The sequence below is a fragment of the Myotis myotis genome, unplaced genomic scaffold, assembly GCF_014108235.1.
Source record: "Myotis myotis isolate mMyoMyo1 unplaced genomic scaffold, mMyoMyo1.p scaffold_m19_p_20, whole genome shotgun sequence".
NCBI lineage: Eukaryota > Metazoa > Chordata > Mammalia > Chiroptera > Vespertilionidae > Myotis > Myotis myotis.
Genome location: NW_023416325.1, coordinates 14285042 through 14312479, shown reverse-complemented (window position 1 = coordinate 14312479; position 27438 = coordinate 14285042). Strand labels below are relative to the sequence as shown.

At 39.9% G+C, this 27438-nt stretch overlaps 1 protein-coding gene and 2 pseudogenes across 8 annotated transcripts; all 3 read right to left on the bottom strand.

The window, feature by feature from the left end:
* Window positions 1-237: 237 nt before the first annotated feature.
* On the bottom strand, window positions 238-332 carry LOC118678673 (annotated as a pseudogene).
* A 5361-nt stretch (window positions 333-5693) lies between these two features.
* ZCCHC8 (zinc finger CCHC-type containing 8) lies at window positions 5694-27423 on the bottom strand. 8 transcript variants are annotated; one of them, XM_036353586.1, is made up of 14 exons: window positions 25785-27421; window positions 24477-24519; window positions 22382-22456; window positions 20456-20561; window positions 19034-19111; window positions 14868-14971; window positions 14686-14751; window positions 14060-14120; window positions 13460-13602; window positions 12909-13051; window positions 10097-10218; window positions 9050-9136; window positions 8678-8789; window positions 5694-7422 (listed from the first exon to the last, which is right to left on the bottom strand). In XM_036353586.1, the coding sequence occupies exons 1-14, from the start codon at window positions 25981-25983 to the stop codon at window positions 6641-6643; spliced, it is 2121 nt and encodes a 706-aa protein (XP_036209479.1). In that variant the 5' UTR covers window positions 25984-27421; the 3' UTR covers window positions 5694-6640. The 8 variants fall into 8 exon arrangements, with proteins under 8 accessions (XP_036209479.1, XP_036209486.1, XP_036209484.1 ...); XM_036353593.1 differs by having other exon boundaries at window positions 24477-24514; window positions 25785-25887; XM_036353591.1 differs by lacking the exons at window positions 24477-24519; window positions 25785-27421 and adding exons at window positions 21658-21753; window positions 24842-25738.
* On the bottom strand, window positions 6292-6419 carry LOC118678666 (annotated as a pseudogene).
* Window positions 27424-27438: the final 15 nt, after the last annotated feature.

The following is a 27438-nucleotide window of genomic DNA, read 5'->3' as shown; positions in this document are numbered from 1 at the left end:
TTGGTATTTTTGCCCCAGTCATTCTTTCTACACTTTAAAAAATTATCTCAAACTTTAAAAAATCTAAAAAAAGATTCAGAAAGAAAACCTAAAATATAGTGAGATTGGGGCACAGGAAGTGCCCAAATTTGGACAGGAATTAGTAAAATCATCTACATGAAAAGAAACTTAGTTGTAAGGGGATAGTTTTACTCAGCACATTTAAATCATGGGGAGAGAAGTAATTTTCCGTTTTTTAAAATAATGCTTCACCAATTTGCATGTCATCCTTGCAGGGGCCATGCTAATCTCTATTGTTTCAATTTTAGAATATGTGCTGCTGAAGTGAGCACAAAAATAATTTTTCAATATCAGCTTTAATCAATAACCACATTATTGGATATCAGATGGTGAATTTGCAAAACAAAAATGATTTTGCAAAATAGATCATCACACCAAAATGGCCAATTGATAAAGGAAAAGATTCAAAGATTTGACTCCTAACAATTTGACACATCTGTACCTCAAAAGCCATCATAAATAAGTAAAAATATACATGACAAATCAAAAACATAAGTTTACAGTGTACTTAACAAAAGGTATATATTTTTAATAGCTCCTTTAAGTAAACAAATAGAACAATGAGCAAAGGATATAAAGCCAAGTCACAGAAGAAATAACAATTGCAATAAAAACATATTCAATCTGATAATATAGTAATGCGTCCTATATACATTTGCACAAATATTCAAACATTTGCCTTTTAAAATGTTTGATGCAGCAATCATTGATGTATCTCTCTCTCCCTCTCCCAACCTCTCTGAAATCAATAAAAATCTATTTAAAAATAAATAAAATGTTCACTGCAGCATTGTTAACAAAATATTGTAAACAATCATATATAATAAAAGGCTAATATGCAAATTGTCCCTACGGACTGGAGTTCGACCAACTGGGAGTTAGATGTGTGCTGAATACCAGGAGGTGGCAGGCAGCAGTGGAGGTGCTGCCGGCCCAATGGGAGCGGCACCATGGTGGGATGGTGGAGCAGGTGAGTGGGCGGTGCCAGGCCAAGGTGGGTGCAAGCGGGCACCCCGATCGCCCCACCGGTCACCCCAATCGCCCCGCCGGTTGCCCCACAGATCAGCCCCGATTGCCGGTCAGGCCTAGGGACCCTACCAATGCATGAATTTCATGCACTGGGCCTCTAGTATTGAATAAAATGTTGTATGCTATTATGCAGCCATTAAAAATAATAGATTCGTCCAGCCAACATGGCTCAATGGTTGAGCATCTATCTATGAACTAGGAGGTCATGGTTTGATTTCTGGTCAGGGAACATGCCCGGGTTGCGGGCTCCATCCCCAGTGGGTGTGGAGGCCAATCAATGAATCTCATCATTGATGTTTCTCTCTCTCCCTTCCTCTCTGAAATCAATAAAAGTATTAAAAAAAAAAAAAAAAAAAAAGGATTTCAGCCCTACTGGTCTGGCTGTGGTTGAGCATCAACCTATGAACCAGCAGATTATGGTTCAATTCCCAGTCAGGGTACATGCCCAGGTTGCAGGTTCGATCCTCAGTGGAGGGCTTGCAGGAGGTAGCTGAGCAAATGATTCTCTCTTATCATTGATGTTTCTATCTCTTCCTAAAATCAATAAAAAATGTATTTTAAAAAAATAGATTTCAAATACTGACAAGGAAAGTGTAGCATAATCTCACTTTTATTAAAACACATACTTATAAGACTTATATATACAAAATACTAAAAAAAATTCTTAGTATTTGCTCAGAAAAAGTTATACCAAACTGTGAACATCGAGCAAGGGGAACTGAAACTTGTGATTTTATATATATAAAGGACTTTTACTTGTTTGTTTACATTTATGAAACAAATATATATATATATATATTACATTTATATTCAGCAACAAAATCAAGAATTTCCATTTTGGGGAAGAAATAAACATTTTGGGTTTAGAAAATGTCTTGCTGAGAAAATAAATTTGACAAGTAACTATTTGGGTGTCCTATCTATGGGTTATTTTCCTTCAAATGCATGGCTTTGTTACTCCTTCCACTTATAATTTAAAAAGCATTTTAAGTAAAGAAAAATAAAACATTTTCACCTTAATTTACTCTTTAAATGGTTATAAAAGGGTATAAATTAATTGCAAATGAAAATGCACTAAAAGTGGGACCTAAAGCCTAGACATTTAACACCAGCTAATGGGAGGGTATGAGATGTGAATTTTACAGAAACGCTGTTTTCTAAATTATAAAACCCATAGATTCAAATCCAAGTGTGAATTACAAAGACGTGCTCTACAACACTATAAGGAAGGATTTCTTTTTACTCTAATTTAATCTTATAGCCTCATTCTCTGCCCCCTACCCCAATGCAGTTATTTCTTTTGGAGACAAAAAGGAAAAAAAAGATCCTGTTTTTTGGACAGCTGCACTTTTGATATTCCAATATTCTAGCTAGATTGCTGGAGACTTACAAAGCATGCTTGTTCATAGACTTCTGATTTATTAAGAATACAGTCATGGCTCTGTAATTGAACACTATAAACACTTTAACAAAATAATTTAATCCTAAACATTTAAAAGTGAATTTACACCACTAATTCCAACAAATCTATTAAGTTGAAGGAAAAAATAATTCTAAATGCTGAAGAAAAACACAGCTTGTGTGGACATGGGTTCTTGAGAACAGAGTCACGCCTTACAAGCTACTTGGGTAGTCACAATTGTTACAACACCCTTGTTTGTTTTACCTTCTAATGACAATCTACACAGCAGGAGACAGAAGGGACAAATGATTCCAGCAGAGAACCTGAAGAACAGAACCAACGAGGAGGAAGGCTCTGGTTGGTAGAAAGTAGACTGAATCTTTGAGCACTTAGAGAAATGCAATCTTTTGAAAAAAGAAGTCCGCCATTTGGTAGTTCAGCAAGGCTTTCTACTTACCTGTGCAAGGAGGTGGCAAAGAGCTGGCTTTGTTTTAGCAGCCTATGTATTACAGCTCACATTCCTTTCACCCCAAGGCAAAGATTAGAAACTGGTCCCCGCCCCTGAGCCAAGTCCATCCTGAAGTACAAGTGTTTGGTTATGACCTCACCTACCACACCTGGAGCCCTGTCACAGCATGGACAAGTCTAAACAGTACCTTGTTCCTCCATCCAACATTCTTCATATACTCAAATACAGCCAAGAGAATAAGTTTTAAAAATGGGGCACCTTCGGAAGGCAACTACTTCCCATTTTTCTGGGCCCCCTTCTATAAAATGTCTCCTCTCTCCAATTTATTCTGAATTCTGCTTCAGGATTTCTCTTCCTAAAACTCCTCTTGGATATTTTCAGTTAGGTCACTGCACTGATAAATCTTTAGGTCATTTTCCCTAATAAAATTCAAACTCCATAGTAAAGCATCAAGAGTTCTTACATCAGTGAACTTTTCTACATCAGTCTTTTTTTCTACCATCCTACAATTCTTGAGTGTCTGCTCGTTTTTGTTTTTAATGATTTTTAAAAATTGTTTTACAGAGAGAGGAAGGGAGAGGGAGAGAAACATCTATGTAAGAGAAACATTTCCATATGGGACTAAACCCGAGACGCAGGTACACTAGTATGGCCTGACCAGGAGTCGAACTGGCAACCTTTCGGTGCACAGTGACACTCAACCGAGCCACTCCAGGCCCAGCAAGTATCTGCTTGTTTTAATCAGGTGATTTCCTGTACATTTTGATGCTCATTGTCTATGGAAATCCTCCTACCTACGCTTTTAAGGATTAGCTCAAAGGCTCTCTCTTGACAGGAGTCTTCAAATACCCTCCAAATGAACTTAAACCCATGGCCCTGTGAATTTGAAGCCAGTCCTCCCTAAGTGCTTCTCCCATCACCCTAAAATAACCCAGGTACCTTCCCTCCTCACATGGCCACTTAGTGAATCTCGGAACTAAGAAGTATTTTCTCCCACTAGTGTAGAAGCTCCTTAAAGCAGAGTCTATCACTGCCTCAATATGTAATTGAATGAATCAAGAATTAGAAGCCAATTTTTGGAGAAACCAGGGCTTTTGGCAAGGAGGCAGGACAATGGTTGTAAGAGGATGGATGTGGCGATCAGAGCGGTCTAAACTTAGATTTACTAGGTTATTTACCAGCTGTGTGTCTTAGGCATTTCCTCTAAAAAAATGAAGTTTACAAAACATGCCTAATATGGTGATTGCGTAAATGGGGTAAAGCACAAACATACCTTAACATTTCATCTGTGGCATATGCTAAGGAGATAATTGTTAGATATCTCTGTTGTTCAGATTCTGCTAATGCAATACTTAAAGGGACATTTAGCCCCGGTTGGTGTGGCTCAGTTGCCAGTCAGGACACATGCCCTGGCTTGATCCCCGGTGCGGGGGTGCAGGGGCAGCTGATTGATGTTTCTCTCTCCCTTCCTTCTAAAATCAAAACTTTTTAAAAAATATATTTTTATTGATTTCATAGAGAAAGAGAGAGGGAGAGAGAGCTAGAAACATCAATGATGAGAATCATTGATCGGCTGCCTCCTGCATGCCCCATACTGGGGACGGAGCCCACAACCTTGGCATATGCCCTGACTGGGAATCGAACCATGACCTCCTGGTTCACAGGTTGACGCTCAAACAGAGCCACGCCGGCCAGGCAAAACTTTTTTTTTTTTTAAAGGCACATTTAGACAACCACTTCTGCGATTTAGGGCAGCAATCGCCAACCAGTGGTCCACGGACCACTGGTGGTCCATGAGGTCTGAAAGGTTGGCGACCGCTGTTTTAGGGAACAGGCAAATCTCTGGTTGAAGACTGGCCTCTCCATCACTGCTGCTTGGATGTTGACGAGTACTTTAACCTCTATGCCCCTGAAATTTCCTTATGTTACATACATAACGTGGTGACAATATACTTCTCCGATAGAATTACTGAGTAATAAAGATCATAGAAGAGGTTACTTTTATGTACTTCAACTCCTAGAGAAAAAAGCCCAAAGTATTTAACATTTTATTCAATTTCTACCATGTTCTGTGAGGGCTTTGAAAATAAATTTTCCTCTTTCATATATAATTTCCTTTTCCCTTTACTGTTTATAGAACAACTGGATGACTGAAGTTGTCAAAATGAAAACTAAAGCCAGAATGGTTCTATTTTACTCCCTCTGCTGGCCTAAGAGCAGGATAGTACCAGGTGGGGCAAAAGTAGGTTTACAGTGTATGTGAGTTTATTCCTGTATTATTATTTATTAATTATTGGATTATTTTTCATACAAACTGTAAACCTACTTTTGCCCCACCCTGTACTACTTGAGAATAATAGTTCAAGATCACTTAAATATTTATTTTCATGAACTTGACTATAAAGATGTAATAGTATTGCACATAAAGACAAAAACCCCCTGCAAAAAACAGATTCAGATCCTGGTGGGGTACCTCAGTTGATTAGAGTGTTGTCTCCATATGCCAAGGTTGCAAGTTTGGTCCCCGGTCAGGGGACACACAAGAAGCAACCAATGACTGTGTAAATAAGTGAAACAACAATTCGATATTTCTCTCTCTCTAAAATCAATAAATTAAAAAAAAAAGGGGGGGGGGGACACACACCCATTGTTTCAGCTCTTATAGACCTGATAATTAAAAGCAATTTTTTTATGTCTACTTTCTACTTTTAACTATTATTTATCCTGGGGTTCAAGTCCAGAAATTATTATCATTTTTTTTTTTGGTACAAAGGCTAGTTGCCCTCCATTATTTTCAAAATGATTAAGATTCTGCTCCTTTATATTTAAGGTTGAAAACCACTGAAAACACCCAAATTTTCCAATTTCTTATATTTCCTTTGCTTTTTCTTCCATTTATAGTTCCACTAATTTTTACAACCACATAATTTAGTTCCAAATTTACAGGGTTTTATTTACTAATTTAACTGTGAATCACCTTTTTGTATTCAAAGTCTTAGATTATGATTTGAAAACTAATTTATTAAACCTTTGTACACAAAGATGATCGATCATACCTGTGTCGCAAGCTTATATGAAGAATGAAGTTATAAAAAAATAAAAGGGTCATTAAAATTGATGTATGTAAATCACTTACAAAAATACCCCAAGTGGGATAAAGCTGCTCATCCCTGATTTTTCTCATTTGGTTGTTGAAGTTGAAATGTGAATTTAAAATGGTTAGAATTTTTTCTTTAAAAAAGTGATCTATTAAACTTATATACAAGATAATTAGCAAAATGTAGAAAGGGAAAACAATGTACAAAAGACGATAAAAACCATCACTCTGCACGGACACTCACAACCCAAAAATAGTATAAGCAAACTACCTCTAAAGCTCTATACTTACATTCCCCCACGTTTTTAAACTGATAAGAACAGATACTACACTTGATCTTAGCCAAAAGGCCGAGAAGCGATCCCCCACGTTTTTAGTAGTGAGAATAAAATACGGTAAACCAGCGAGCCCGATCTTTCCATTCATTAAAAACAGGCCTGACTTTAAGCCACAAATAAGCCTCGGACAGATTTTTAAACATGGGAGGGACAAACAGGAAGACGGTTCATCTGTCCACTTAGTACTAGTGACCAGGACACAAAGGTGTAGATCATGAACTAGGTCTTGGTGCTGTGTCAAGCAGTTACTCAGAAGTCTTCTTGTTTTTCTGCTGGTTTCGGGGTGAGTTCTTTAACAAGTTTCTTATCCTGAGGTACATTCCAGTCGATTCTGCCATATTCTCAAATTCAAATGGCATTATTCCAGTTGCGAACTTGCTCATATCAGGGATAGGACTGTGAGTTTTAGTGGCTGTGGAAGGACTGGGGTCCAGGGGCAGGAGCTTCTGGCTGCCTCCGTTCCTGATGTCACCGTTCGATACCACACTGCCGTCATCGAGAGGCGCACCTTCAGAGCCTCCCTCGGCAGACTCCTCCTTGTCCTGCCGACAAAGCAATGTCGCGTCGGACTCTGGACTCTCTGGATGTTCAACTTCTGATTTCTTTGCACAAGTGTCCTGTTCCTCGGGCTCAGGCTCATCTGGCACCTGCTTTTCAGATGGTTTTCCCTCTGGGACAGGCAGCTCTAGCTCGTTTGGACAAGGGGAAGAGGCAACCGAATTTCCAGTTAAAGGTGTGTCAACAGGCATGTCAGAATCGCTGTTGATGCTCTCAGCCTGCTCCAGGGCTGCCCATATCCGCCTCTGCTGCTCTTCGAGTTCTTCCAGAGTCAGTGTGTCCTCCTCCGTGGGCGCAGGTGCTGTCCTGGTCTGTGGTGAGTCACTGGGAGTCAGTGGTGGGGTGCCCTTGGGGAGCGGAGGAATGAAGGTGGGCGAAGTTCCCCGTGGTAGTGGAGGAGTGTCAGGGGGCAATGGTGGCTGAAACCGAGTAGCATTCCCACTCGGAGATACATGCAGGGCCTCCGCATCTGCAATAAGAAAGGCAAGAAACTTTCAATTGTCAGAGCACTTGGCTGTACTAACATGTATTACTTGAACTTGGGGAGAGTCAGAGATTCAATGGCCAAAAATAACTGGCTTGAAGGGGAAAACCCTGTGGATTCTCATACATGACGTTCACCTCATCCTCAAGCCACCTGAAAACAGGGACACCTGCAGGGGAAGCTGCGGGACCTTCCAGTGCCAGGAACATTAACCAACCCCTTGGCAAATGTTTTCATGCTGTTACATCATGTTAGAGCTAGACACTACAAACAACAGCATGGAGATACAGGATAATTTCTAGGTTGTCTCCTGTAGCTGAAGATGGAATTCGCGAAAGAATGCAGTAGAATGCTTGGCTGGAATTGTAGGCTGGCTGGACTGCTGAGTGTGTGGAAGGCAGGAGGAAACACAGGTAGGCAGACGCGGCAGAGACAGCCCTCGGGCTTATTTCTAATTCTGTGTCTCTAGTCAAGACTATTTGCCTGATCGGTGGGTTCATATAGCTAACTGGTCACTGGTCATCACCAGATGGCTGTCCCCCACACACAGCAGATCCAATCTGTGCAAAACAAAGGATCTTCTTTCAAAATTTGGACTCTTCTCCAATTTGCTATTCTCGCTAATGGCAGCACAAGTAGTATCTGGCTAAAGACTCCAAAACTGAACCCTGCTGACCATCTGAGAGTCCTCCTTTCCTTCTGCCGCACCCAGGTCCTTGGCTCTCCAGGGTCCACCCTTTCCTGAAGATTGTCATAGTCACTACATTATTTCAGGCCATTCCTGTTTGTCACTTCAATAAATTCAATAAAAATTAGAAACAAGACAAAAAACCACACAACACAGTTGGGAAGAATAACTGGGGAAGCTTGGCTTGGCTCTGCCTACCTCCTTGGACCAAGCTGCCACTGCTGGTCTCCGAGCACTGCCCCATCCGAGGGGCCAGGCCAGATGCAGGACTGCTGGGGCGCAGGGGGGGGTGGGGGTGGGGGGAAGAGAAGGTGATGAGGCATCTAGGTCTGCCTAACTCAGGAACCCAGCACACTGGCCCATGCATCTCTCAGACCAAGTATGTCTTCCAACCCAGCTTTTACCGCTGACAGTGGTGATGCTCGGATCTCCACGAATAAAATGTACTATTTAGCTGGTGCTCACAAAGAGCTTCTTCTTTCTTACGGAACTCAGGAGCATGCGAATCTGTTCCACCTTCTCAATAAAATCACAAGACGAGGTGAGACCTACCCGAGTCGAGCTCCATGTCCGCAGGGGAACCCGAGCTGCTCCCCTTCTGCTTCTTGGGACTGCAAGGGCTGGACCGGGACGAAGACCTCTTGGAGCCAGACCTCACACTCGGCTAACAGAGGAACCAAACCAGTTACAGCGGGCAGACAAGAAATGAAACTTCACCCATCCCTTCACTTAAACATGACGCAGAAAACCAATCCAGAGTCAAGTCCATGTCACTGGCGAATCAGCTACCTTCTCCTTTTGATTCACCAGGAAACAGCAAGAGCTTTTATACAGAGCAAGCGAGGCAATAAGATGCTAATGCATTACAGAATCCCACAGCCACATGCAATACGTTTCTATAGAAGACTCTGAAAGTCTCTTTACCGCTTGGAAGTTTGAAGTAAGGTAACTGGCAAACACGTCCTTCTGCTGATAGGCCTGCATTGGTATAGAACCAAACATCCTCCATTCCTAACGACGAGAAGAGAAGGAAGGAATAAGTGTGTACCTAGGAAACGCCATGCTTTGAGATTTCTGTTCAAAGAAGGTAAAGTGGAGGTATCAAATTACATTTCTGCTTCATACGTGACTTTTCCTTTTTTGGGGAATTAATGAAAATAATGGTGCATCGAAGGAAAAAAACCCCTCAACTCTGCCTACAGAACAGTCAGGACTGAATACTAAGAGCTACTTGACAAAAATCACTTGGCCCCAAAATGTCCTGCTTACTACAGGTAGAAGTTATAAGCAGTACCAACAAGGGCTCTTATCCGACCTGGCTGGCTCAACCCTCCCCCGACTGCTCACTGCTCATTCCTCCTGACACATTTATTTGTGCTGTTTTCTATCTTCTGTTCTTTCCCTTTCAAAACTGATTACTTCTCTTTAAGGTCCCACGTTTCTCATCACCAATAGCACATTCAACAGTGACTGTTACTAAGAATCACTCAGGGCTCTTGTCAAACCTGTAGATTCCAGAGACTGAGTCCATTACGTCTAAGGGACTCAGAATGTGCATTTCCTATGAGGCCGCAAGGGGATTCCCATGTGGGCCAGGTCTTGGATCCACTTTCAGAGGCTCTGATGGCTTGTGCAAGGCAATTCAGCCCTTAATTTAGCCCATGCATTTTTTAAATTAAAATACTACTGCTACCATCACCACCACAAGAGTTAATTGTTGAATTTTGAAACGTAAGAGTTGGAAAAAAAGTGTAGAAATCATTCTCATATAAGATGAAAAATTTTACTTTGAAAAAGAAAAACACCACCATTTTTTTAAGGTATATAAGATTTCACTTAAGATTCTAGTCAACATAAAGAAAATTTAAAAGTTGAACACATTTACTCCTTTATGTAACAGTAATTGCTAAATAAAGCTAACATTTTGAACAATTTACACAGCTCATAAGAATAAAGAAACAATACACTTACATCTGGAATTCCTTTGGGAGTAGATATATTAAAACCTGGATAGTTTACCAATTTCGAGAGATCATAAGTGACATTTTGATTGTGTTGTATTTCTCCAGATTCTGTTTCCCCATCAGCAGCATCTATTACAGACCATCAAAAGGGTTAATATTGCTAGATGCCAATATAAATCTCTCTCCAGACCAAAAGCAGACCTGGAGGGTGCTTACCTTCATGGCAAGAGCATTATTCTGAGAAGGACCTTAATTACAGTATGTCCAAACCACTAGGTCAAAACTGTTCAACAACATGCATGTGTTACTTTGATAAAATATTTAATATCTGGCAAATCTGGTTCTTCTACGGGTTGCTTAAGTCTATTTTGCACCTGGCTGGAGTGGCTCATTTGGTTGAGTGTCGTCCTGCATACCAAGAGGTTGCTGGCTCAATTCCCCTTGTCAGGGCACAGGCCTGGGTTTCAGGGTCGATTCCTGGTCTGGTCTGGCCTCTTGATGTTTCTCGTTATTTTTCCCTCCATTTCCTTTCCCCTCTCTCTATTATCAATAAAAACATATCCTCAGGTGAGGATTTTAAAAAATAAAAAATAGCCTGGCCGGTGTAGCTCAGTGGCTGAGCGTCAAACCAAGAGGCCACTGGTTCGATTCCTGGTCCGGGCACATGACCAGATTGCGGGCTTGATCCCCTGTGTGGGGCATGCGGGAGGCAGCTGATTGATGATGTTTCTCAGTCATCGATGTTTCTATTTCTCTCTCTCTCTCTAAAAGTCAATAATATATATTTTAAAAAAAAGAAAATAAAAATAAAGAGATTTTATACACATGGGATAAAATAACATTAGACCATTGTCAATTGAGATGGAGTAGCCATTTTATCTCTTCTAGACCAGCCGTGGGCAAACTACAGCCCTCGGGCCGGATCCGGCCCGTTTGAAATGAATAAAACTGGAAAAAAAAAAAAAGACCGTACCCTTTTATGTAATGATGTTTACTTTGAATTTATATTAGTTCACACAAACACTCGATCCATGCTTTTGTTCCGGCCCTCCGGTCCAGTTTAAGAACCCATTGTGGCCCTCGAGTCAAAAAGTTTGCCCACCCCTGGTCTAGACAAATGAAAATAAATAAATAAATAAATAAATACATAAATACATAAATAAATAAATAGATTTAAGAAACTCTGAATTAACCACAGCCTTTTGTCCAAAGAATCGCTACCCAAACAAATAAGCTAAAAAAGAAAAGAGTTTGAATATTAGCATGACCTGAAGATTTATTAAAAGGACTGTGCTAAATACCTCTTTGGTATTGTGATAAATTTTCAAAAAATACTTTTATTTTTAATTGCCTAAGTAATATATAGAAACATTTTCATTTAAAAATATTTAGAGCATTAGAGATAAAACTAAAATCTGTATCCATCCTTTTTCCTGTCTCAGTTATTGATAAGCACTGTTATGCTTGAATAAGCACTGACTATTGGTTCAGACATTTGCATTTTATAAAAAAAGATTTATTTACTAGCTACCATGTGCCAGGCTGGCACTGTGCCACATGCTGGGGATATATTGAATACAATGGATATGGTTTTAGCAATTGTAAACCTTACCATCTAGTTGGGAAAATATATACCACTCAAGTAAAACAGAAATAAATATAAACGGTGACAGGGTCTGCAGGAAGCACACAGGGCACAGTGAGAAAAACTGGAGGACAGTGGGTGAATGAGGTGGTCGGGGAAGGCATCTATGTGGCTAAACCCTAAAATCTAGATGGCTCTTGGTCAAGATCTTTTAAAAATATTTTACATAAATAAGTCCTTAGAGAAAACACAGGATTGTTTCATCCACGTGGATTTCTTTCTTTTCACAACATGAGATCAATGATGTCGCAGTGTGTAAGCAATCCAGAAACTTGCTTTCCACTTGGCATTGCACAGAGATTTTGCCATGTCGGCTCATACAGGTTTATTCCACTATAAATATTGTAGGGATTCCACAGACCAGATCTACTGGGGTTTATTTAGCCATTCTCCTGTGGGGCCTTCATGTTGTTTTTAATTTTTACTATCATGTTCAATGCAAAAATATATACACACCCAAGTCCCCTATGCACAAGTGTGAATATTTTTAGAGTAGATATCTAAGAGAGGAATTCTAGATTATAAGAGGCGCTATATATATATATATATATATATATATATATATATATATATATACACACACACACATACATACACACACACACACACACATATATATATATATATATTTTTTAAATATTTTATTGTTTTTTTACAGAGAGGAAGGGAGAGGGATAGAGAGTTAGAAACATCGATGAGAGAGAAACACCGATCAGCTGCCTCCTGCACACTCCCCACTGGGGATGTGCCCGCAACCCAGGTACATGCCCTTGACCAGAATCGAACCTGGGATCCTTGAGTCCGCAGGCCGACACTCTATCCACTGAGCCAAACCAGTTAGGGCGATGCCATATATATTTTAACTTTTATAGATCTCCTGGCATTGGTGGGTATATCTGTTACCATTCCTGAGAAAGGCAAGAACTTAGGGGCACTAGCTGGAGAGTTGGTACTCTGGCCTAGGCAGTCATTGAACAGGTCTAGATAACCATCCGACAATTCACAGTGAGACTTTAGTTCCTTCTTTGCAAAGCAAAGAAAATGCCATCATGTTACTTTTTGTTGTTGTTAACTCAGCACACACTAAAGAAGACATTCCTATCACATCTTATTGATTCCTTTAATTTTAAAAAAATAGATGGCACTGAAGTTGACTTATCTAACCTGATATTACCTTTTCCATCATAGAGCGCAAGCCCTGAATTCTCCAGTTCAGCCTCTTTGAGCCATCCTGGTGGGTATCCTAGCTGGCGCATTCGATATATGAACGGTGGCAGGCTCTTATCTGTCACACCAAGTGCATCCTGAAGTTCCTCACTAAGTATAAAGAAAAAGGGAAGATGAAATACTTTGTTTGGATGAAAACACACACTATTCCAATGTTTTAAAAGAATTCTTACATTACACAGCATGTGGCATGGTGTCTATCAAATATACACAAGGTGTCCCAAAAATACATATACACACGACGTCTGTAGATTCTATTACATTTTGAAAATGAAATGTATTTTAATAAACACCACCTTTATAATTATTCAAAGTGTATGTATACATTTTGACCTTGTAGTTAAGATTTCAATGAACGTTTTCAAATGACTTGATGTATATTATCTAGAGCCTTGCTAGAGAAAACTTACATAATGATAATTACCCTAAATACACAATGTCTCAAATACGTACTGGGGAAACAGAAATGGCATTCTATGGGAAACTGACAACAAGTACCTAATAACGCCTGGCTTGAATCTTCCAAACCTTTCTTCGACTTCGTCTGCATGGTACCGCTGCTGAAAGTTCTGATTGTTCGCTTCACCACAGGCATCCAAGTACTCTTTTCTCTTTTCGCTTATTCGAGCATTATTTCGAGGCTGAATCGTAATGTATTTGAAAAGAATGGTATCAAGCACTTCAGAAATATTTCAGAAATTAAATAAATCTAAGCCCTTTGCTTAGGTCAAGCAGATTATTTTAGTTCTTAATGTATAAGGAACAAGTATAAAAGAGGCTGGATATTTTAGAAAAATAAGCCAGAAAGAGAAGCAGTCACTTTAATGTTTTATTACCTCAGTATTACCATTAACATAAAATCAAGTTTTAAAAATATTGTCTAAAATTAACTAATAATCTTCCATTCATTTCAAATACAGAGCACTGTAATCAAGTTTTAAAACAATCTAATGCCTTAGAATTTAAGTAAATTTTTCAAAATCCAAGACCACAGGAAATTAAAGAGGAAGTTTCTTCATATCACACAATGCCATAAATATGTTGAAACACTAGAAAGCTCTGGTTCAAAGATATTTTTTTCATGGGAAAAAACTTTACCATTGAGCAATCTTTCATTTGATGTTCTTCGGAACCACAATTGAAACAGTGAGGCCTTGGCCTATTTGGTCAAAAAACAAAGATTTTCACAATGTGAGTGAAACTATAAAAGCAAATCAATAAAATACTAGATGACAGCAAAGTGTACCAGAACTTAGAAAGTGCACTGATCACAGATTACTAAAATCTGCAATGGGTACACTTTCAGCTCCCGTACTTGGTGATTTAAACAGCAGCACTTTTAACCAAGAACTGGATGCTCCTGCTTGATCTGTTACCTCTGAGTTTTGCCAGTGGTTCGTACCAAAAGCACCAAGGCAAACAGATCATATTCCTTTAGGCCACATGGAAAGGGGCAGATGGTTTTAAGGCAGCAATCACAGTGACAGCAACAATTTAAACCTTTCCACCCACCCAGACACACTAGGCATGAACCAATGAATTCCAATCAATACCAATTTAAACATTTAATACAGTCTCTATATTAAAATTATAGCTTCATCTGTAATTTATTTACAGTAAGCCAGCAATAAAGAATATTAACTTTTCAAGCTAAAGGAGTTTATGATTTGTGTTTGTTTTTTTTTAAAGCAGAAAACAAAATAAAAACAACTCCCCACACAAACCTTTTGGCCTTTACTTGTATTTCTTGCCCTTCTAGAGAAACAATGTGGCTGAAGACTTGCTGGTACCTTTAGTAAATTTTATTAAGGAATGGTTATCATTGTCTGCAAAATTTGGTAAAACTTTTAAAAGGTGAACTTAATGGCAAGATGAATAAAAGATCTTCATTCACTATGTAGGATACTTGGGTATTTCCCATCCTTCGGTAAGCTGAGGGTTTTCATTTAGTAGCGGTTGCCCCAATTTATCAAGGCAAAAATTAGTAAAATACAGGACACTTCCTACAACCTGCAGAAAACAAGTCAAAAAATATTGCTATTGAAGCAGGAAAAAGAAGACATTGAGTAATGTAAGACTATGATTAATTGTTTTAACGATTTATTTTGGATGAAGTTATTAGAAATAATCAACTCCCTCGTTAAAGGAGCCAGATTTTGATGTGTAAGTAAAAGCTACATGTTTATATTTCCCTATGCCTCCACGATTATTGAGCATTTTCTCTTTGAATCATACTATCAGCTGTACCCTCTCCAGACTTAAAAAATAAAAACTTGCTCACAACTCTCACTTTTCCTTCCAATTCCCCATTTCTCTGTTTCCCTTACAACAAGACCCTCAGAAAAGTTGTCTGTATATTGATTCCATTTCCTTTCCTCCCAGTCTTTTCTTTTCCCTCCATTTTTTTTTTTTTTTGGGGGGGGGGAAATCTCATATAGAAAAGTTGAAGAAATGGTATAATGAACACTCATGTACCCTCCATCTAGATTTAACAATTGTTAATTGACATTTTATTTTATTTTATTTATTTATTTTTAAAAAATATATTTTATTGATCTTTTACAGAGAGGAAAGGAGAGGGATACTTAGAAACATCGACGAGAGAGAAACATCGATCAACTGCCTCCTGCACACCCCCCACTGGGGATGTGCCTGCCACCAAGGTACATGCCCTTGACCGGAATCGAACCTGGGACCTCTCAGTCCGCAGGCCAACGCTCTATCCACTGAGCCAAACCGGTTTCGGCATTAATTGACATTTTAGTACGCACATCTGTTTTCTCTCTCACACACATACTCTCATTATTTTTTCAGATTTACTTTTTACTGAGCCGTGTAAACAATGTAAGTCACCACCACTATCATCACAGTATAAGCCATTATTTTATCTGGCCTGAGATGAGTACAATAACTTCCTAGTTTCCAGTTTCCGATTTTTATACTTCACCCCTACGTAATTCAGTATGGGCCTTCTAAGAATAAGAACATTCTCTTATAAACCATCTCTCTACATTCTGTAAGGCCACCCCTTAGTCCCCCTCTATGTGATTCCAGACCTGTGTTATGAAATATAATTTAAATGATGGTAACCCCCAATGTCGTCTGACTGCTCCTAGACTCCGACCTTGTATATGCCAGTGCCAACTTGACAGCCCTCACTGGACATGTAAGAGGCTTCTCAAACTCACCTATTTAAAACCGCACTAGCACCCTATCCTCTCTATACCTGCTCCTCCCTCCAGCCTTTCCCATCACAGAACAGGCAACAACTTTCTTCCAGTTGCCAAGGACAAAAGCTGGAGTCATTACGACTACCCTCATTCTCATATTCTACATCCAGTTCATCAAAGTATTTGATCAGTTCTACTTTCAAAGCATCTCCAGGTTAGAAGTCACTTCTTATCGCCATCATCATCATCTTGGTCTAAGCTATTTCATCTCACCTGCGGTAAATGCATTAACTTCCTAACTGGTTTCCAGCTTTCATATGCAACCAGCTACAGACTCTTCCACAGAGAGCCAGTTCTTTTATAAATTCAAGTTATATCACATCCCATTTCTACTTAAAATCCTCCAATGGCTTCTCATCTTACTCAGAGTAGAATCTGAAGTCCTCACTGTGGCCTGGAAGGCAATGTAAGGATCTAGATCAGTGGTTCTCAACGTTCCTAATGCCGCGACCCTTTAATACAGTTCCTCATGTTGTGGTGACCCCCAACCATAACATTATTTTCGTTGCTACTTTATAACTGTAATTTTGCTACTGTTATGAATCGTAATGTAAATATCTGATATGCAGGATGTATTCAGGCGACCCCTGTGAAAGGGTCGTTTGACCCCCAAAGGGGTCGCGACCCACAGGTTGAGAACCACTGATCTAGATCATCTGCTGTGCAGTCAGAAGCATGGATGAAAAGCCTGACTTCACCACTTCCTAGCTAAGGGGCTACTGGCAAGTTACTTAGTGCCCATATCTGTTTCCTCATCTGTAAAATGAAAAGAACGACAGTATCCTTAGGAGGAACATCTGCAGTGAGCTTAGAATAGACAGTACTGGCTATGTACAGTGGGCAATGTATGCGTGCTTCTGCCCGGGGCTTTCCACTTCCTTCTACTGCCTGGAACTCTCCTCTCTCAAACTGCAGTGAGGCTCACTCCCTCAAATTACTCACGTCTTGGTTTAGAGAGGCTCAACCAAGTACTCACTACACAAACCAAATACCCCTCAGGTACTAACTCCTTAGCCTGCTTTATTTTCCTTCAGAGCATTGCCTTCCCCACTATAATGCCATGTTCTCTCAATCTAAGTTCTGTGTTCTAAGTTCTGTGTTCTTACAACTGTATTTATACCAGTTGATTCCAATCCTATCAATCTCTATTACAAATGTTAGGGCGTTTCTTATCTTCATTCCAGGGAGTAAAGATTATGTAGCTTAAGCATGATTGTTCGTAGTTAAAGTGATTAATTACCTGCCTGGCACTTAGTTAAGAGGTTTTATTCCCTCCCTAACTTCAGGGGAAAATCCCTACCTGGGGAAACAACCTTTCTCAGAGAGGAGACCTTGGTTAAAACACATAGTGCCAAGAAGGTGAGCAAACATATTAAGAACAGTATGCCATATGTGCCAGGTCCCTTGAAACAGCAAGCATGGACCGGCTCCCGGCAGAGGGCAAGGACTTTGCCTTTCTTAAAATTTTATTACTATGTCCCTGAAACCTACAACAGTCCATAGTACAAAGGAGCATTTAGTAAATATTTATTAGTATTTATTAAAGAACAACGTTAGCCCAGCCAGCCTGGCTCAGTGGTTGAGCCTCTCTAAACCAAGACGTGAGTAATTTGAGGGAGTGAGCCTCACTGCAGTTTGAGAGAGGAGAGTTCCAGGCAGTAGGTCAGGGTTCAATTCCCAGTCAGGGCACATACCTAGATTGTGGGCTAGATCTCCAGTTGGGGGCGTGAAAGAGGCAGACGATCAATGATTCTCATCACTGATGTTTCTATCTCTCTCTCCCTCTCTCTGAAATCAATAAAAATATATTCAAAATAAAATAAAGAATCAAATTAACAAATGTGTACAATTCCCATTTTCCAGGCAGGTGCCACTAAATCCCAGAATCTCAGTTTAGAAGAGAAATGAAAAGTGATCTGGTTCAGAAATCTTTCTTTAAAGTGCCCGATAGCATCTCAGTCTTTGACTCCAGTACCATGGAATTCGCTTTTTTTTAAAAAATGAGACAAACCACTTTGTTTTTTACAAGCCTGATAGAAATTCCTACGTACTAAACGTTTAGTTGAAATGTGCCTTTGTTCTCAATCCAACCACTGCCCTAGTTCTGCCACTTGGCACTGCATAGGATGACCTAAAATGACACCTTTGCAAATAACAGCCTTCATTGCATTTGTAGAGATGTGACCTCCCTTGTAAATCTTTTCAATGAGATGTGTGGGCTCTTCATCACCCCAGCAGCCCCATGTTTTTAAAGCTGTGGTTGATCAATGGGACACAGTACTTCATAAACAGGAAAACTAGTCTTCCTCTCATAGAACCCAGGCTTACATCATCATCTTAAAAAAATTGTAAGTTGCAAAAAAATCACACCAGTGCATCGCATTGACATTGCTCAATTCCGCACAGGTACTGAAAAGGCCTAAACATAGGTTCGTCCCTGTTAAGCTTCTTCTATTTAAAATGTTTTCAATTTCATATCTGCCATCTGTGATATTAACTATGTACCCCTCTCAGCTTCAACCATCTGTAAGTTCAACAGCATGTTTTCTATACCTTCCTCCAAGTTCTTGAAAATAAACACAGAGAGGTCGGTCAGGATGAATCAAGTCCTCCAGGCAATGTTGACTGTGCCTCCAGGTCACAGTAAAATAGTCATTAAAAAGCAAACTATAGTATTTAAAAGTTGGAAGTCCACACGGTTGTTTGTAACAAATGTAATGAAAGAATGTGTGACCGTCTGATGACATGTGACTATCCACATTATCATTTAAATGCTGCCCAACTGACACAGGATAGGAAATATGTACCTTCAGAATTCCAAAGCTAAAATGTCCAAACTTACACTAAAAGCTTCCTTGTTGTTTTCAATGGTACAGGATTCTTCTACTTTATGGTCCTCTTCTAGCATAACACTGGATGGCTGACACAAAGAAAAACACACATTACAAACGGTAACCAAGTTTCAACTTTAAAACTCAAATATTAGCAATTTGGACACACCCACTTTATTTTCTAATACATACAAAATGGTATCATATGGTATATAAAAGTTTGAATTCACTTGGTCATACTAGGGTGAGTTAAGTTAAGCTAGGTAGGAATGCTTATGAAAGAAATTTCACAAGTAGGGAAATTAAAAAAGATATACAAACTGTCTTCTGAAGCATTAGCATATACTATGACTTTCGTGTTAATAAAGTTATGGAACTTTCAACATTTGAACTGATAAGGCAGACTTTCGTTTCTCTTGAAATCAGATAACCAGAAAGATTAAAATATGTAAATTTATATTACTAGGCAATTCTACTATCATCTTCACTGACCTCAAGCCACCAAAATATTCTCAAGTGTACCTTGAATCAAAACGTTAATATTATTTAGTGTTTTCTTATTGTTAACTGTATTTCCCATTTCTTGAATCTTCAAAAATTGTATATAGCCCGCCTGGTGTGGTTCGGTGGTTGAGTGAACCAGGAGGTCACGGTTCAATTTCCGGTCAGGGCACATGCCTGAGTTGTGGGCTTGATCCCCAGTAGCGGGGGTGAAGGAGGCAGCTGATCAATGATTCTCTTATCATTGATGTTTCTATCTCGCTCTCCCTCTCCCTTCTCTGAAATCAATAAAAATATTTATTTAAAAAATTGTATATAGGTGAAAACTAAAGGTGATTTTAAATTTAATCAGAATACTGTTCTCTAACTTCAGATAGACAGCTCAAGATCCTTATCTGAGAGACTCACCTTAATTTCTAATTTTAAAAAGGCCCCGCAAACATAATTCTGATCTTTTAAACATAAATTCATGCTCTAATATTCACAGAGTAAAATGTCTCCCATTTATTTGGGCATGCTATTTATTTAACGTGTGTGTGCGGGGGGGGGGGGGGGGGGGGAGAAAGGATGGCACATGTTGGCTTTAGGGAAAAAGAATCCATATTCTATAAACTTAAGAAATACAGATTTTGGAGGAGCCTAAAATTAGTTTTCTACACAAATCCCCATGTCCAAGTTAGAAAATGAAAGAAAAGCCTTCAACTTTTCATACCGTCAGGTCTGAATCTGACTCCCATGAGAAAAGGAGCCACGATCCAAAAGAAAGCCCATGGCTGCTGGGCGGACCACAGAGAAAGCAGCCAGGTGAAAGACTGGTGGGGAACAGACCATCTTCATCATTTTGGCTTTGATTTAAGAGGATCCTGGTGGCCTAATAATGAGCAGTGAAAAGCATAATCTACTAATCTGAAAGTCTCTTAAGTTTGAAATACCTGGGGCAAAAGATTAAAGGAAGTCTTTTCCACATCATTTTTCTGCTGTTCCTCAAATCTTTTTACTAAATTTGATACAAATTCCTCTATTTCTTGATGATATTGCCTGCATGAGAGCACAAAATGGTCAGAATTCAGAAAGAGTAAAACAAGGAACAGACTGAAGTCAAGATTATGCCGCGTGTCATTTTGTTACTTTGTGTTTCAGGTTTATCAAATCATTAACTCTGTAACACTCAGGATCTATAGTTGGTGCCAAGTTCACGAAACAATTATGATAACCCAACATAGTGCTTGGCTCATCTGCGCTAAGAATAAACGGACTTTTAAATAAGTTTCATGTATTAAACTTCTAAATACATAATACATGCAAGTAGTTCCATATCCAAAAGAAGTGAAAGGGTTACACAATGAAATGCCTCCTTCCCACCCTGTCTGTTAGCCACCTATTTCTGCCACACAAAGGCAACCTATGCATTCGGTTCTTCCGCATCCTCCTCCCAGAGATTCCCTATGCACACATAAGGAAATACAATGCATAAATATTAAACTTGAAAAATAAAACAAAAACGCAATGCCAGCAAAACTACTGAGGTCTACTTCCTCCAGCTTTCCAGCTCAAGAACCACATTCATAAAACTTCTTCAGTCTCATGCGGGAGGTCCCGAAGGAACCCAGCTTAGGCTGCAGTTGGGCAGCCAACTTCCTCTTCTGATTCAAGGATCTGTTAAGTCTCTTTAGCTCTGACATTCTAAGATTTCTGCAGGTGGGTGGTGTGCAAGTTAGACTGCCGCAAGCTAGAGTAGATGCTGATTTTAATCTGAAGGTGACAATGGTGTTAGAGCCCAACTGTGCTGGGCATCTGGCTGCTGCTACACTCACCATCCAGCTTCCCCTCCTCTCAGACCCTCAGGTTCCTCTTCTGCTGAGACAAAGAAGGTAATGGACCTGCCCCACAGGTACCATTCTATGTATGGTTCCCTTTACCTTCTTCACTTTACCCAGCACATAAGAGAACGTGATTAAGTGACATGGGACGGGGCAAGCAACTGTCTGAAATGTCTAGAACCAATCTTTGAGGAAGGGCCTCAAACCATTTCAGAGCACTAGCAAGCACTGCAGGAATGCAGTCATACTAGACTCAAGCATGCTGAAAGGCTTTCTGCAAAGGTCTAGTTTTGATATTAAAAAATATATCATGCCTGGTCGGTGTGGTTCAAGAGCTGAGCATCGATCTATGAACCAGCCAATCAGTGATTCTCTCTCATCATTGATGTTTCTTCTCTCTCCTTTCCCTTCTGAAATCAATAAAAATATATTAAATAAATATATATGTAATGTAGGGAAGCTTTGAAGATAGCCAACAGGGAAGACTGTTACCTGACGTGGCAAGATAAATGGCTAACATTATTGTTGCGGTGGTAGTGTTTTTTTTAATTAGGCAGTGGTTCTCACCATTCCTAATGCCACGACCCTTTAATACAGTTCCTCATGTTGTGGTGATCCCCAATCATAAAATTATTTTCGTTGCCACTTCATAACTGTAATTTTGCTACTGTTATGAATCATCATGTAAATATCTGATATGCAGGATGTATTTTCATTGTTCGCGACCCACAGGTTGAGAACCTGAATTCTTACAGGTGATCACTTCGCGACCTAGGAGGTGGTCACTATTAATATCGTGTTTTCCAGTGAGGAAACTGGTATGCAGAGAGGGTCAGTGACCTGCCCAGGTTCAGATATGCAGAAAGAAAGAAACCAAATTCAAGTTTACATGATTCCAACGTCCTCGCTCTTCATCAGGATTCCATAAATTTTAAGAATAAGGATGGGAGAAGTACAAATGAAAACAGCATTCTTATAGAAGACATTGTTTCATAAGCACATGAATTCATTATATTTAGAAAAGGGAAAATGACTTACTTTGAAATAACATTGTTCATAAATAGAATCTGTAACAAAGGTCCATCTAACTTAGTGTTGTTCACCAATATTCCACTAAAACAGAAGTTAAAACACATTCTTAGAAGAGTTAAAGCAAAACTTGCATACATACATATATAAACACATGACCTATATAATTCCCAAGTACCAAAGATAATAGTTTCCGTATAAGACCAGGAACACAGTTTTCTCAGGAAAAACCTGTTTCACCATTTACCTACTTTAATGGTTTTCCACAGAGGTATCCCTTACATAACATGTCTTTAAAATGTATCACAAAAAATTAAAAACCAGTTAACCTTTCAGTTTTCAACGACAAAGTTTCTTTACCTGATGGCTGTTTCTTTGTAAATTAGGGAGGAGGAGGGAAGGGAAGGGATGGGTAAACCAGCAGATTACAAGAATATATTTCTAAAAGAATCAGAGTGAATTTGCCTTAGAACTATATAGGAAAAATACACACTTTATAAATAAATGGATAGGTTATTTTCGGAGGGCAGAGCACATTGCACTAAATATCTCAAATCCAAGATTGTAAAGTCGAGATGGAAAAAGCATACTGTTCTGGATTTCACTTTCAAATACTGCAAAACAAAGTGAAAAAAAAGCAACCTGGAAAACTGCAATATATCCCGTCGGGAACCTGGGACCAGTTGAATCTCTGATTCCTTCTCACCTGCCTCATATTTCTATATGAAATACATCAGTCTGTATTTGGAATTGTTCTCATCAAGTAGAGAGATAAATTTAAAATATAAAGTTGTTTTAACTTGAGCAAACTTCAGTTTATAAAAGATACATCCTATGTGTAAAACCCCATGTAACTGCATGGTCTTTGGTTGGAGCCCAGCTTGAACAATCAGCTATAAAGCCGGTCAGTTGAGGAAATGTGAGTAGGTACTGGGCTGGGAATGTTATCAAGGAAATCATGATAATTACAAGGTGTGATAATGGTGGTGTGGTTATGCTCGAAAAAGTATTTTTTTTTTTTTAAAGATACATGCTAAAATATTTGGGGTGAAATGTGCGCATGGGATTAGAAAAAAATATGGCAAAATAGTCACTGGGAATGTAAGTGATCAAAAATGGGTATTGATTCTTCTTTTCATGTTCTTTGAAATGTCTCATAATATAAAGTAAAAACCAAACAAACGCAATGTTAATTGGATAAATAGAGAAACTTCTGATCCAAACCAAGAGACTTGGGGTACAAATTTCCCCTAAATAATTTTATTTCTTTTTCTTCCTTGGTTTTCTGTAGAATGCTTTATCAGACACTATGGAGGGCACTAATTCTAAAAATAAATTCCTTTTTCACTATTTTAATGTTTACTTTTTATAAATTGGCATAACCCATGACACCGTAGTCATCTGAACACAGGTGATTATAATCCACTTTAAAATGCTTAATGTTTAAATAATCAACTCTATTGGAAAACGTGCTTATCTAAAGTATATTTTAATATATAAAAATTATGATTTTTGAGGAATTGTAGTTATAGTCAATAGTTAATAACTAACCAAAAATTAGTTTAAATCCATAAAGTGTGCTCACATAGATGAATAAAAGTAGGGCACAGGGAAGTTATTCTGAAAGGCATCTAAATTCTAAAATTTTAAACTTCTAGTCACCAGGGAAGCCAGTTAGTTACTCCAGCAGATACCATGCATCCGGCAGCCCAAAATTCCGAAAGCCTGAAAATATTTGTACTTTAACTAATATTTTAGATTAATACTGTAATTTTAATTCTGATTTCCCAGAAACATTTGTTGACTAACCAGCTGGGTTGACAATGTGCCTGTTCTGATCATTGAGTCAAAATGTTCTGGATTGTTCCACAAATATTTTCGCCCAGTAAGTCAGTTCAATGCAATTATGAGAATGTCAAGTGTTACCCCCATAAGTTAAAAAAAAAAAAAAAAAGGATTATTCTGATTTGAGTAGGCTGAACATATAAAAATGATACAAAAATCCTAAACACCCTTTTTATAAAGAAACTATGATTAGATATTAACATCAGGATTAAAAAGAAAAAAGGACTACTATGGTGTAATTTCAAGATCTCATTCATACCTTGGTCGAGTCAGAATGTTCAGTTTTCTTTTAAGTTCTTGATGTTATTACGTGTTAAGGAGTATAAGCCCTCATTAAACATTCATAAAGGTCATAAAATTCAACTACTAACTCTCACTTTTGGTGACAGAATGTTATACGGTTAAAAGACACTTTGAACTACTTTGAAGATGACACGGTTACTGAGCTTCTTTAGATTAATACTGGAATTAACACTGGAATGTTGTTGCAGGGTCAGGCATTTGGACCTGAAAATTCAAGTACAGTTTTCATTCCGTCCAACACAGACATTGCAAAGGCACCGTGCCCTGAAGCTGGGAGGAGGCTCACAGGCGGGGCCGTCCCCCCCACAGCTCAACACTCACCCACTCAGGAAGACGGCCCAAGGCCAAGGCATCCTGACATGCGAAACAGTAAACGCGGCACAACGAACTGGTAACGACTTTTGTATCTTGAAATTTTTCATAGTAACACATTGAAGAAAAAGGCATCATGAAAAAAAAAAATCAGACTTCGGAACCTTAACAGATAATTTACCAACCGCTTTTAGGGATCTTAAAATTCCAAAAGGAAAAAAACCCCACCCGAACCAAAATTACATATATATATATATATAACCAGTACAGTTTCTTAAAAAATCCCTAAGACCGTAAACAAACACACTAACAAGTCTTGCTAGAAAGGCTGTCATCATGGTAAATAAAGCCAAATGGAAACATTTGGCGCCTTTTCCCTACAGGTTTGCAACGCACCTTCACTTCGGAAGCGATTTCAAAGTGGAAGAACTTGAACATGAATCCCCAATCTCACTCAGGCCATTAACCATGTCGCTTTGCACCCCACGACTCCTCAAGGCCCCCAAACTCTACAGCTTGGGACCACTAGCTCTGCATAGGCACACGCACAAATAAGTAAAAAATACATGAGGTCTACGCCGAAGTCTCACTACCCGACATCCCCCAATACACAACGGTAACAGGACCGCAGTAACTAACCGGGCTGCAAAGAAAATGAAAGCGGGCGACTCCAGAAAGTCTACCATCGAGCAGTGGCGAGAGTCCGAAATGACCCTAAAAACCGGCCCCGGACCGGGTGACGCGAGAAGCGAGTCCGGATGCGGGTCGCCGGGAGGTCGGCGCCGAGGCCCCGGGGCAGCTGACGCAACCCGAACCCCCGCTTCCCAGCCCGCCCGAGGGGGCGAGACCAATTTACACCGGGTTCCGGCCCCGTGGAATCTCCGCCCGCGTCCCGAGGGGCACGGCCCCCACCCCACGCCCGGGCGCCGGGCCCAGCGGGCGGGAAGGATATTCTCGGCGCGGAGCCGCTCGATCGTTTCCTCGCTCTGCCGGAGCCGCTCCCGCGGCCCCGTGTCGCCAACCCCGTTCTCGTCCTCCTCGTCGCCGTCGCCGTCCTTGAAGCGCGTGTGAACGGGCTTTGGGAGCGACTCCTCTGGGTGGTCAAACGCCTCGAACAGCTCCAAATCCCCAAAATCCACCTCTGCCGCCATTTTGGGCTGTGGGAGAGATTCGAGAAGAGGAGCTGGACACCCGGGCCGGGGTCAAAGGTCGTAGGGCGGCACCTCTCTCGAGGGCGCTAAGCCACCCAGTAGGGTTTTCTTTAAACGTAGGCCCCGGAAGCGGCACAAGGGGCGGGCCAGTCCCGAGAGACTGCAACTACCAAAATGCAATGGCGTCCCTCATACCCACTTCCGAGGTTGCTGGAGAGCATGGCATGCTGGGACATGTAGTTTCTGACTGACTGTTAACTCATTGTTTGCATTGCATACTGGGATTGCTCCTTATTAAACGTTAACAAAGCTAGAGTAAATCAGAATGTGTTGAAACAATATGGGTTGTCCTTGTTATGCATCTAAGGCTGAAAAGTCGGAACACATTCTGGTGTGCATGCCAAACAACTATGGTACTCCAGTTTTGCCACGGACTATCTTTGTAATCTTGTATAGTCATTTCCGCTTATTGGGCTTGTTTTACTTTTTCATGAAGAACTAGCTAGCTAGTCCTGGCCAGGTGGGTAGGTTGGTTGGAGCCTGGTTCATACCTAAGTTGTGGGGTCTATCCCTGGTCAGGGTGTAGATGGGAAGCAACTGATGGATATTTCTCACATCAATGTCTTTCTCTTTGTCTCCCCCCCCCCCCACTTTCCTCTCTAAAATCAAACTTATCCTCAGGTGAGGATAAAATAAACTAGCAAAACTATTTTAGATGTCTTGTGCTCAAAAACGGGGATCACATACTAATCCTGACAAGCTCAGGGGAGGCTTGGGAGACCTAAACTACATAAAATGAGCTGAAATTAAAACTTAAAAAAAAAAAAGACCCAGGGATTGAGGATATTTTTTCCCATTGATTTTTAGAGTGGAAGGGATGCAGAAATGGGGGGTGGGGGTGGGGAGTGAGGAAAAGAGATACGTCAATGTGTTAGACATCCATTGATTGCTTCCCAATGCACCCAGACCAGGGCTGGGGATTGAATCAGCAACCGAGGTATGTGTCCTTGACGGGGAAACTTAACGCATGAACCTTCCACTGAGCCAAACCAGCCAGGGCTGAAAATAAAACTTCCTAAAGGTTATTTACGGCATGTAGTCTTGTCCTGGACTGGTATCATTTTGTGACAAAGGTCAATCTTTACCTTAACTGTGCCTGTCTTTTTTTTTTGGATAATGTACCTTTGGAATGTCAGGGTTAATTTTTTTCCAAATTCCTCAGGGCACCATCTCCCAGGAGACCACAGAGCTCCTCATTGTTATTGTTGTTAATTATCCTATACCCACTTAAGTAAAAGATGTCTCAATTCAAGACCTATAGTCAAGGCATATATAAGCAGCAACCAATGAATGCATAAACACATGGAACAACAAATCATTGTTTCTCTTTCTGCTCTCTAAAATCAGTAAGAAGTTTTATCCCAGCTGGTGTGGCTCAGCAGTTGAGCATCAACC